The sequence below is a fragment of the Ursus maritimus genome, unplaced genomic scaffold (assembly GCF_017311325.1).
Source record: "Ursus maritimus isolate PB19 unplaced genomic scaffold, ASM1731132v1 scaffold_3, whole genome shotgun sequence".
NCBI lineage: Eukaryota > Metazoa > Chordata > Mammalia > Carnivora > Ursidae > Ursus > Ursus maritimus.
In genome coordinates this window covers 47,972,682-47,985,155 of record NW_024425563.1, presented here as the reverse complement: position 1 = coordinate 47,985,155, position 12,474 = coordinate 47,972,682, and the positions used below count along the sequence as shown (strand labels likewise).

The window sequence follows — 12,474 nt, the reverse complement described above, 5'->3', positions numbered from 1 at the left end:
AAGCAGCTGCTTAACCAACTGAACCACCCAGATGCCCCAGTATCTACATTATTTTTAACTCTACAGCATATGTATCCCATTTTCCCTGAAGTACTGAAGCACGGACCCTGATATCAACTCTGAATTTTGAAAAAATACTTTGATAAGCAGATACCAAAGACTGTATTCCATGCTTAATCTTTATAAAAATCTAAAAAACATTTTTTGCCTAATCCACTCTGTGTCTATTTATTAACAGAGTATTTATTTGTTCTTAATGACTTTCCAGCCTTATATTAGAGTTGTGCGTACTACTCTATTTGGACCTGTTACGGTCTTTAACCTTAATCCCATTTGACTCTGAAATAAGAACAATGAGACACTGATTGGCACCCTTGTTTCCTAATAATTTCAGGCCACTTTTCTCCCCACTGTTTTTCATTTAAATATTCTCAAAAGTTTGCAAGTTTTTTAGTCACTGACTATTGAGTTCATGCGTTAAATGAGCGACTCCTTCCATGGGCTCATGATGCTTATCCACAAAATTTTCCCAAGTGTAATATTTCTTTATTCTCATATCCTCATTATTTGCTCAATAGGGAAAAATTAAGGCACAGAGAAGTAGAGCGGTTCCTGGCAAAGGCATGATCCATTTATTATAAAATCTGAACTAGTAGCAGTTTTCAACACAGAGTACTCAATTCAAAAAATGATCATCTATTATGAATCTCTAAAACTTCCAACTGCAAATCCTACAAAATCCAGTGAAGCACATGAGTTAAACAGTACAAAAGCCAGCCAACACCTCAGGCACACAGCTGTGTCACACAGAAAGAAATTTTTATCTAAGGCAATCCTTAGGTAAAGAGGCTGGACAGCAATAATACTTCGCATTTCGCATGTCCTTACTATGGGCCAGGAAGTGTTCTAAGCTTTGTGCATGTTTATCCTACTTAATCCTCATATCAGCCATAGGACGTGGGTGATGCTACTATCCTCCGTTTCTTAGATGAGGAAACTCACGTAAGTCAAACAACTCTGCTGGAGGTCACAGAGATGAATAATGAGGCCACTATTTTAACCCAGACATTATGATCACAGAAACTGGTCTCAACCACTGTGCTGCATTTTTAGGGTAACTGGGGTATACCTCATCCCGTATCTGCCCCCCAAAAGAATGAAACTGGAAAAAGAAGGGCAAGATAAGGCTCACTTAAGCTCTATCTCCGTATGTCTGGATAATTAGCAGGCAGACTGGATGTTCACTGTTAGCTCGAACTCAAATGTTCAGACCCAAACTCAGCAACATTTGCGACTTCCTCCCAATCTGTTCTTCTCTCGACATTCATATCTCAGTTGATTCCTCCAGTCATCCATTTAGAGTTTTGGAATTATCTTTGGCCTCTCTCTTTTTAAAATTCTACACATATCCACTTACCATGTCCTGTCCATTCTCCCTCAGATGTATCTTCTCCTTTCCAGTTTCACTATCCTCATCTAATCTGTTTGATTCACATCTGGCTTAATGGAATAGTCTCTTTCCTCACAGACCACAGGTTTCCATCTCCTTCAACCCCTCCACATCCCACAACTAGCTACATGTTTCTAAAATACTTTCCATTGTTAACATTCCCTGGCTCAAAAAGTCTACAATGGATATTCATTTTGCCTACAGATTCAACTCCTCATGACGCCATTTAAAGTCCTTAATAATTAAGTTCTCCCTTGCCTAAAATAATGGAATTCTCTGTGAAGAAACAGAAACAAATTCACAAAGAGAGTGCCTTAGCCAGAGTAACTCGGGTAGTGGCCAAATTAGGACCTGAGGCGAAAACCAATGCTTATTACGTGCTATCTTTGTCCATCCACATCTCCCAATCCTCTTCAATCTCTCTAAGCCATGTTGGTCTTTGCACAGCTCCTCAAATGACACTCATTTCCAGCCCCGTTTCCTATTGTCCCCACTTCCTCAGCTTATCTGAAAAGCATTCTCCCCTCCACTCTTTACTAATTAAAACTTTACCTATCCTTGTTAAGTTCTGATTCGAATTCTAATTTATTCCATAAAACATTCACAGAGACCAGCCTGCAATCGCTTCTTCCTTTTCTGACCTCCTAGGGTATTCAGTGTCAACGCCACACAATCCAGTATTTGTACAAAGTTGATAAAGTTTCCAAATACTAGATATGTATACATTGTACCCACCATAAAACTACAATTTTTTTAGGGAAAGTGACAGTTCTTTTCCACAGCTTCTAGCATCTAGGTTCTTCTAGAAAGCTAGTATTCACTCTAAGTGAATATCTAAGGTTTGACTGACAATTTCTGGACAACCTTTAACCTGCAGCCAGGGAGCATACTTCTTCCCCAAGGAATGATTTCAGCAGGTCAACTGTGAAAATGTTTTAGGACAAAGCATTAGGATTAAGATTAGCATTTAGGATACTATTAGAACACAGACAGCACCAACCTTTTCTCTTGAAGTCACCCCTGAAATAATTTTTTTAAAGAATTAAACCCTAATAATGTTGGTGATAAAGAAAGAGTATCTTCAGTGGCTCAAAACTGAGTAATTCCTAGCAAGTGGAAAGCAGATGAGACTAAAGTGAGGAAGTCATAGTGAAGGACACCAGAGCCCAGGAGGACGCCAAGGAAAGTAAGTGCTAGCTTCCCCAAAGGAACCTCAGGAATCTACAAGCAGAATTACAGGGTGGTGAAGAAGGAAACTCATTAAAGAACTATAATCAAAGCAGCAAGAACCACTGGGTCTGTCCTTAAAAGCAGCCAGCATTTAAGGCATTTGTGTCCAAACTCTGAACTCCAATGTCTAAACGAAGTGCACTAGCTCCCTGGGGAGGGCTCCTGGTGAAGGTACTAAAGTTGAGCGAGCAGAGCTTCATAGAGTTCTGGACTGCACGCACCCCAACACCAAAAAAGGATGGAAGGTTTAAAAACCTGTCACTAGGAATTAAATAAAAGCATTCCACTCCCCCCTGAAAATGCCCTACTTAATGTGACAACTGTGGGAATCCCCATCTGCCTCTCTGCTCCTAAGAGCCTTGTAGCAAGGGGCCTATCGTCCAGCCTTACCCACTTTCCTCACAACCTCCCATTCAAAGGAAAAGCCCTGCAGGATAATAGACATGCAAAAGTAAAGGAGTCCCCCCCCCCCCGATCCCGGCGTCATGGGATCGAGCCCCACATCAGGCTCCTCCGCTATGAGCCTGCTTCTTCCTCTCCCACTCCCCCTGCTTGTGTTTCCTCTCTCGCTGGCTGTCTCTATCTCTGTCGAATAAATAAATAAAATCTTTAAAAAAAAAAAAAGAAATATGAAGCAATAACCAAGGCTTCCAGACATTTGAGGAGAACCATTAGCAGGAAGGCAAAGAACCAATGTTTAAAACCTAACTCGTAGACAAAGCACAATCAACTTAGAGAATCAAATATAAATGTTATAGACTTTAACAATGCAAAAAGAATTATGAATACTGGAACTGAAGAGAGATGGAAGAAAGGCTAGGTGCACAAATTTCCTCATATTTTATAACAAAGAGTCAACAGATACTATCAGAGGTTGGCACATTACAAAATAAGAACATTATTTAAGTCAAAAGCAAACACAATAAAAACTAAAAATAAAATAAAAACCAGGAGGCAGAAGTGGGAGAGGAGGTTTGAAGACTCATCCATCATAAAAGGAGTCAACAGATACTGTTCAAGGTTGCTCAAGTGAGTATACTTCTATATTATACTACAGAAATACAGTATCCAAAGTTGTTATGCTGACTACAGAAGACACTGTAACAAGTGGCTACTTGGGGAACAGACAGGTTAGGTTGGGGTGAACAAGACGGCTTTTACCTTTATTGAATATCCTTCTGCTCTTTTTTTTTTTAAGATTTATTTATTTATTCGCTAGAGATAGAGACAGCCAGCGAGAGAGGGAACACAAGCAGGGGGGATGGGAGAGGAAGAAGCAGGCTCATAGCGGAGGAGCCTGATGTGGGGCTCGATCCCAGAACGCCGGGATCACACCCTGAGCCTAAGGCAGACACTTAACGACTGAGCCACCCAGGCGCCCCCCTTCTGCTCTTTTTTAACCATACGCATGTATCTTGTAATTAAAAGAAAAAACTAGTCCAATTCTTTAAGTAGCATGGCACATAAGGACCAAAGAAGTTGAAGTTTGCTACTTAAAAGCTGGATGTTCTGGTCAAGAAACCGAAAGCTTACCAAGTCTCTGTTTCCACAACAAAATAGGGAAAACGTCTCCCGCACAGGGTGTGAGCCATTAAAGGAAGAAATATGCATGAAAGAATCTAGTTCAGAGCCAGACTAATTTCTCAATAATATTAATGTATGGCTTCCTTGCAGATGCTCCCCTGACCACTAGCACAGGCACCTCTAAGGAAGGAAGGAAGAGATAAGAAGCTCCCTTTAGAATCCTGCGCAGGCTGGCATTCCTTCCTCTGAAATCAAATTGATCAGTCCACTGTCTTATTTTTTTTTTAAAGATTTTATTTTTAAGTTATCTCTATACCTCATGTGGGGCTCGAACTTACAACCCCAAGATCAAGAGTCATATGCTCTACTGACTAAGCAAGCCGGCACTCCCGTCAGCCCACTGTCTTGAAGAACCTCTGCTTTTCGATTTCTAAATTCTAAATTCACCCTTTAGCTCGGGTTACAAACAGGAGACACAACTGAAAACAGGAAGCCATACATTGCAACTTCTCCAAACTCAAAGACAACAAAGGAAGAAAAGCCAGTCATGTGCCTCAGTCTTACGAGATACAGTGCTCTGCAAGAGCCAAAAGCACCTCTACCACCAGCCTGATGCTAACACCTGAAGATCTGTGAGTGGGGCCCAAACTCCCTTGGGTTAAGGCATTGCCCCTATAAATATGCAGTTGCTGATGAAAATCCAGTTTTTGGACTTCTGCTCCAAATGTTATTTTCAGCGCCTTTTCCCACGTTCTCTCCAGAAAACTTCAGGAACCACACAAAACTCACTTAAATAACGCTCCCCCTCCACAATTTACTCCACAACCTCCCAGAATAGAGGCATCAAGCTTACGCTTTGGTTAATTGAATATAATGCCAAAACGTATGACTGACTCAGTCAACAAATTAGAGAGGAAACCCAATGAAACCAGTTTTTTTTTTTTTTGCCTAGGTACAAACCAAATCAACTGAAGAGTGTAACACGTACTAGAATCTGCCTTACTAGAAACTTACATTGCTAATTACCACCTTATTTTAGGTGACTGTCTTCTCCTTCCAACTAGATTACACATCTCTTGAAAACAGGAACTTTGTCTTAATCATCTTTGAATTCCCTATTGCCCTGTCAGGGTATCTTGCACCCTTCCTCACAGATTGTGTAAACAACTGCTAATTTACTGTATTAAAGATACATTACTTTTCATAACACTGAGTATTATAAACTTTCTGATCTTTCTTATCTAGTCAACTTTGTTATAGTCTTATTGGCCCCCACTGTTTTACTTTGATGTATTTTCCCATTCAATGGCATAAAACTTAGGTGATTCTCAATAATTACATGTTTTTATTTAATCATATATATCTTGGTATCATGAAATATTTCACATCTGTGTACTTTATATTTCCAATCACATAATATATTATTTTGAACGTAAAAATGTTCTCTACTTTTTATGATTTCCCCAAACTATAACCCCTCACTTCTAGCAAAATACTTGAAACTTGCTATACACATTACAGAAGGACTAAAGTAATCAATCACCTTTCTTATATTACTATAACACACACACACTAGCAACTGGTATATTGAAATAACAAAAAAGTAAAAAAAAAAAAACCTCAAGTGCAACAGTAATGTATGTTACATACACAAAGATATGTGCAAATTGCAAACTAGTTTAACTCTCAAAATGAAATTTAAAAATACGAGTTTAAGTATCAAAAATTACATGATACTCTGGTAGAAAAACCCTTACCTTAAATGGTAAGTTATCAAAGGAACCTTTTTTTTCCCGGTTTTAAACACTGTTTCATATTCTACTGGAACCCAGAGAAAAGTAAAGCATCTATTGAGTGGCTTTTACGAGAACAGATTAGTGTGAACCCTAATTTTACACAAAAAGATAACTTCCTCAAAAGTTTGGTGTGCAATGTATAGAAATTTACACATTAAATGTATGTGTGTGCACATCGATGGATTTATATCTAAACTTGTTTTAGATGCATTGTGAGAGCTCATTATTTACAGGCATCCCAGAGATAATCTCTTTTAAAGCAATCCTTTGGAATACATGATTTATGTTTTATGAATTTTCTTATAGAAAGTACACCAAAAAAGAAAAAATCATTATTTACTCTTACAAATTATGATCAAGACAGCTTAGTCCTTTTCCTTAATCCCCAAGCTTTAAAAAAAAAACAGTTCCATTCCTAAACCAAGATTTTTTTTTCCATATAAAGCTATGTCCTCGCAATGCTTACAGTTTTCAGTAACCTATACTTGGGGATTTTTGGTTAGGAAGATACCAGGACAATAAATGACTGTTTCATATCTTTAGCTTCATTTTAGCCTTCCTATATTCACACCCTAGAGGTTCCAGATTCTTATCCACAAAGTGATTATGGTTTAGGACTGAATCAGATTTGTAACAAATGTCCACTGGGATTCTTCGACCTATCATCGACGGGTAGAGCCGATATATGTCTTCTAGCTCATCGAATCTGTTCACCTTACCTCAGGGACTTCCCACAATGCTACGTGGTTAGAAGCCTTCTTTCACAAATGACGAAAGTGAATGAAAAATGATTTCAGAATAGAAAAATGGAAACCCAAGTCATTATATAGTGTCTAAAGGCTACCCTGCATCTCCCACCTTAGCGCCCAAGCAAGCATTCTAACATATGTACAATAAAGGGTATTCTCCTTTAAGGTTTTGAGTTTCATTTTCTCTAATATTATCTGATTACTGACATGTGCCATTTATATTAACACTTCCATTTATCCAGCCACACAATACAATAAAACTTCTAACAGCAATCTAGTGTGGAAACTGTTATGATTTGTTTCAAATTTCCCAGAAAAAATAAGGCACAAAGTTAATAAAATGAAATTTCTGGTAAGTACGGTGTTTTATAAATATTACCACATCAAAATGAAACTAACAGCAGTCATGCAATCGTGCATAAATAAAATACAGACTCTTACTGTTTTTCTTAGAAGCTAATTTAGCATGTCACTCTCTCCTCCTTTTTTGCTATTGTCTTAAAATGTATTTCTCCTCAAAAAATAAAAATAAAAAGTGCCTCCAAAGAGAGAGAAGAAAAAATTACAAACTACAATATTTTTTATGCTACGAGCTACACAAAAATCTGTCACCATCTATGTTACAATTTTGGTCATCAATAAGGTACTTTTTTTCAATGCACCACTCGAAAATCAATTATATCAACTCTTTTGTATAGAGAAGCAGCACACCTTTCAGGCAACTAGTATTAATGAGTAGACATGACTATAGAATCTCCATCTGTTTCTCTGACAAAGCTGTGGCTACTCTAGTCTCTCATTGAAATTCCATTAATCTGGTGTACCAAGGTCCAATGCGAAAATCAAAACTCCATCTAACCCTTTATCAGCTCACAATAACCTACAAGTGAACTCTGCCTGTTAGCATGCAGCAAGTTATGATTTTGCTATCAATCAGGCAGTTGGCCAATAAAAAAAAAAAAAAGGCAGGCTGGAAACAGAGTGTCTGGCAGGGTTTGAAGACTTTGTTTTTGTTTTCTGTTTTCATCCCCTTTCAATTTCTATAGGGTGTCTGGACCTTGTGAGATTATGCATTACTCTCCTTGGCTGTGATTTAATTGCTACCAGCAATCAAGTCGAAGCATCACTGAAGTGTGCTTGAATTTCATTAGAAGATATAACTTATGCTACTTTCCTACAGTACCTAATAAACCATAAAGAAACCAAAACACATATGGCTTGAGGGAATAACTGGAAAATTAGGTAGCCATTTGGGAACTGAGTGAACTTTTGAACCAGAGGAACAGAGAAAAAGAAATACTAAAGGAAAAGACAGACTTAGAATGCACACAAAGATGTGCAGGTTTGACCTTTTCAGTACCTTGAAAATTACATTAGCATTATGAAAAATACATATCATGTTTGGAGTTTATAATCCATCAAAGTTCAGATACTTTGTTAGTGCCTACCATAAGGTAAAAGTCAAAAGGACAAAACAACAATCTGATTTGACAAAAGGCCTTTTGCTGACCTGTGCTAATTTAGTTATACTTATTGTTAAATGCATTATCTTTTTATAATTAATATATCATTAGACTGAGGTCCCATAATGAAGGAAAATTTATTCGGCAAGGGAAAGAGAACACATACCAAATCTATGTTGAAGGGAGAGGACTAGTATGACTAGAGAACATTTCAGAGTGGAAATTAAAAGTCCAAGTGGTAGTTTTAAAATTAATTCATAATATTCTTAGAAGAAAATGTAAAACTATCATATATGATATTTTTTATATACGAAAAATGAATAATACTAAAAGTTAAATTTTCGATCTGCTTAAGAATTGCTTATACCGACACTAATGAAAATGCACCTATATTTAACCAAAAACTTAATGCTATGCATAAAAAAAAGTTATTAAATAATACTCAAATACTGGTAATGTAATCTTTTAACAATAAATCTTTTTCATGCTATTAATGTATTTCCTATATATTTGGTTATGAAAACAAACATGATAAATTATTTATTCATAATAAAGAAAATCTGATAATTATGTAAATGCATTATAATTTAATAACAATTCACTTTTTCTAACAAAACACTGGCTCGCATAGATATTTAATTGTTGGATTTTTTAGGTTAAAATTTTTTAAGAATGTACGTAATGCTCCCTTGTACTTCAAATTATTTATGCTATTTTTTAAAACTCTGAGCATATATACTCTACGAACATTTTGTGTGTGTTGCATGTACATCCTCTTGAGTATAAATATTCTGTTTCTGTATACGTATACATATACCCACATACTCATTTCTATCTACCAACACTTAACAGAGAAGCAAAACAAATCATTGTCATGTGTCTGAAAAACAGTTCAACTCAAATAATGATTCACTGTTTTGCCTGAAAACATTATTTCATCAATTATAAAACATTTTCTAGTAGAAATGCTTTTGAAGACCAGGTTAGGAAGGGTAATGCTCTGTTTCAGATAAGAAGTGTGACTGAAGAGAAATGTGCATCTTTTTAAAAAATAGGGACTATGAGAGAAAGAAATCTCTTCCTTTAAAAATAGAAATGAAATGTTTGCCAAAATGTAAAATTCAACATAAAATGGATATGATTATTATTGCTACACATTGTACAAAGTTCTGAATATAAAAAAAAAATTGTGTTGTTCTGAATCAGTGGTTAGAATGTTTATCACTTATGCATGTACTTGACTTATCCCTGTTCTGCAATAGACATAATTTTATACCTCATAAAAGCAATTTATGTTTCCAAAGGGAATAATCTGGATAACATAAAATGTGGAGTGCTCTGTTGCAGGAAGCATATTTTCATTCAGCAATTGTATTTAGAGATGGAACTGCACAGTTTGATCATCATACGGTGGCAGAAGGCATTATTCATTTCTGTGTCTCCGTGAAACTTTGAGTGCCACGAATTAATATGCATGGCTAATTTATCGATACACATTCTTAATTTATAACTATATATCACCCTTATAAGGTCTCTAGAAGGCAGATGCACTCAGCCGGCTATAACAGAGAAAGCACGCGCTACACTCAGAGCGAGTTTCATAACTTTGGCGAGTTTTTAAAAATTATGAAGAGATAGACAATCGACTTTATTACTCATTCAATTAATATAAAACATTATAATACTATTGTATAATATGGGTATCTTTAGGTGACAGAGAAAAATGAGAATGTGTATTAAAAGAAGCATCTGATGAAAACCTGTCTTAATGTGAGAAGGCAATGCAAGAATAATTAATTTAATATTTTATGAACTCATTTTATATGAAGTTTTCCAAAAAAAGATCAAAAATCTTTTTCATTATTTATAAAATAAATAATACAAGAAGCCATTCAGCAGCACAATAAAATTAAGCAAGAATCTGATAATATTAAATTAACCAACAGACTCACTAATAATATTCATACAACAATGTAAATACTCTCTTAAAAATTCTAGTCAAGAAAATTTCCTAGGAAAAGAAGGAACTACATACTTAAGAAAACCACTAGAGAGAGCTCTTCTGTTCCTTAAAAGGTTCTGGTAAAGGTAAGTTAACTGAAGCCTCCGCATTTACTGCTTTCTGACAAGACCACCACCTCTACGCACCGCACTGTCTTGTGTTGGAATATCTAAAGGTATATTTGACGGCAAATATCACATACCTTCAGAGTGGGCTTCGTCATCTTTATCGTATCTTTCTGAGGCTAAGGACACAGTGTCTGGAGGCCCAGCAAAAGGGTCATCATATTCTTCCCCATCTTCTGCATCACCTACAGAAGAATCAGAGAAAAGCCTTTTATACATTAGCCATCTTTAAAAAATGTTACTTCGTCAAGAGAGGTAAACTTTACTATTAAACCTAGTCACTGTCATGGAAGAACAGAGTAAAAATAGGTCCTATTTTAACATATATCTACTGTAACTTAAATAAAGTAAGAGTATCTGGAAGTCAGTGGACAACTGCTTATTTCTGAGACGAAAGGATATAAGTTCCAAAATTACGATGGTCTCTACAAAGATGAATACAAAAAAAGTAGAAGCAGGATAAAACAGACTGTGTATCTAAAACAAAGAAACAAAAAAAAGAAACAGAACCAAAATAATAACAAATAATAACAAAAAAAATGGAAAGCATAAGAGAGAAAATAATTTGTTAATTCTATTTACCTACTCGATAATTTGAAAAATTATGATGAGAAATTGACAATTCAAAGCCATAGGCACATTTTATGTTTTCATGAAAAATCACAGGGTTACATCAGAGTAGATTAAAAATACTCGATAGCATTTTCAAGAGCAAGAATCCTTTATGGGAAAAACTACTTTAAAACTCATATACCCTTTTAAGTTCAAACAAAGTGATTTACAACTTGACACCTTCAATTTTCATTCAGTAATATGTTACCATTTTTTTTAATGTTCTAGCCAGTTTTTACATGATTTCCAAATCCTAGGTTGGTTGGTTGGTTGGTTGGTTTGAAGTCATTTAATCCCCACAATAAAATCTTGTGGTTTGGGTTTTTCCCACATACCCGTTTAGAATAATTAAAAAAAAAAACAAAACAAAAAGTGAATCAGATATTTGCTAGCTTGGTTACATATAAGCACTCATTTTTCAACCATATTCAACCACATCCAAACAAAATCCAACAAAATTCAAAAAACTGTATGCTTTATACTGTATCAATTATCTGATAATTCAAGAGAAGACCAGCTACCTCCGGGATTACCCAAAAAGCACGACGAAAACCTCCATGGGAATCCTAAAGACCCTACAGCATTACTTCAAGACCACGGTTGCTGAGCAGATCCAGATTAAAGCTACCACTCTCCCCAAAAAACATCTGTAACCTCTAAAATCCACTTAATGGGTGGCACCCTATTTTTCACCCTATTTTTGGTAGAGGAAATAGGCCCTTTCAGAACACTGTGAAAGTAATTTAAAAAATCAATATTCGTCTCTATTTCTTTGTAATTTTGGCATTTCATCAGCATCCATCATCCTTATCCTGAAAAAGATAGGGCTCTCTCCCATCAAGGCAGTAAGAGCAGAAGACAGAGGACTATCTTACTGTCCTTGGTGATTCCACCACCAGGTGCACCACATGGGGATGTTTCTTCCCCCCCAAAGAATCCAAGGAACAAATGTGAACACTATTCATTCTTTAGATCTTAATTTCTTTTTCTTTTAAAATGTTCAAAGCAGGGCACCTGGGTGGCTCAGTCCCTTAAGCATCTGCCTTCTGCTCAGGTCATGATCCCATGCTCCTGGGATCAAGTCCCACATCGGGCTCCCTGCTCAGTGGGGAGTCCGCTTCTCCCTTTGCCCATGCTCACGCACTCTCTTTCAAATAAATAAGTAAAATCTTAAAATTAAAAAAAAAAAGACTAAAATGTTCAAAGTACTTTTCAGAACATTCAGTGATCCCTTACAATATTTCTCTTATGAAAAGCATGCTCTGATTTTAAATATGAGGTAAGAGAGAAACTCATAAAGTGCTAGTGAAAATATGTTCGGACATGGAATGACAGCTCGTGGAATATATAGTAGTAAAGATCACAAAACTCTCAATTGCTCTTAGTTGCTGGAGTATCCTTATATTCTCGATAAAGTCAGAATTGCTATGGTATGAATTTGCTAAGGATATTTCATAGCGTGAGCTATAAATCTCGCTGTGAAAAAAAAAGGATCAAGATACTTCAAATATATTGCACCAACT

The 12,474-nt window shown here is 36.2% G+C and overlaps 1 protein-coding gene across 3 annotated transcripts in view; it reads right to left on the bottom strand.

Moving 5' to 3' along the window:
* Nucleotides 1-12,474, bottom strand: part of SKAP2 (src kinase associated phosphoprotein 2) — a 165,926-nt gene that overhangs the window by 136,554 nt on the left and 16,898 nt on the right. For all 3 annotated transcript variants that reach the window (XM_008686429.2, XM_008686427.2, XM_008686428.2), the window contains exon 4: nt 10,417-10,524. In XM_008686429.2, the coding sequence (XP_008684651.1) occupies nt 10,417-10,524 (108 nt within the window). The remainder of the gene's footprint in view (nt 1-10,416; nt 10,525-12,474) is intronic.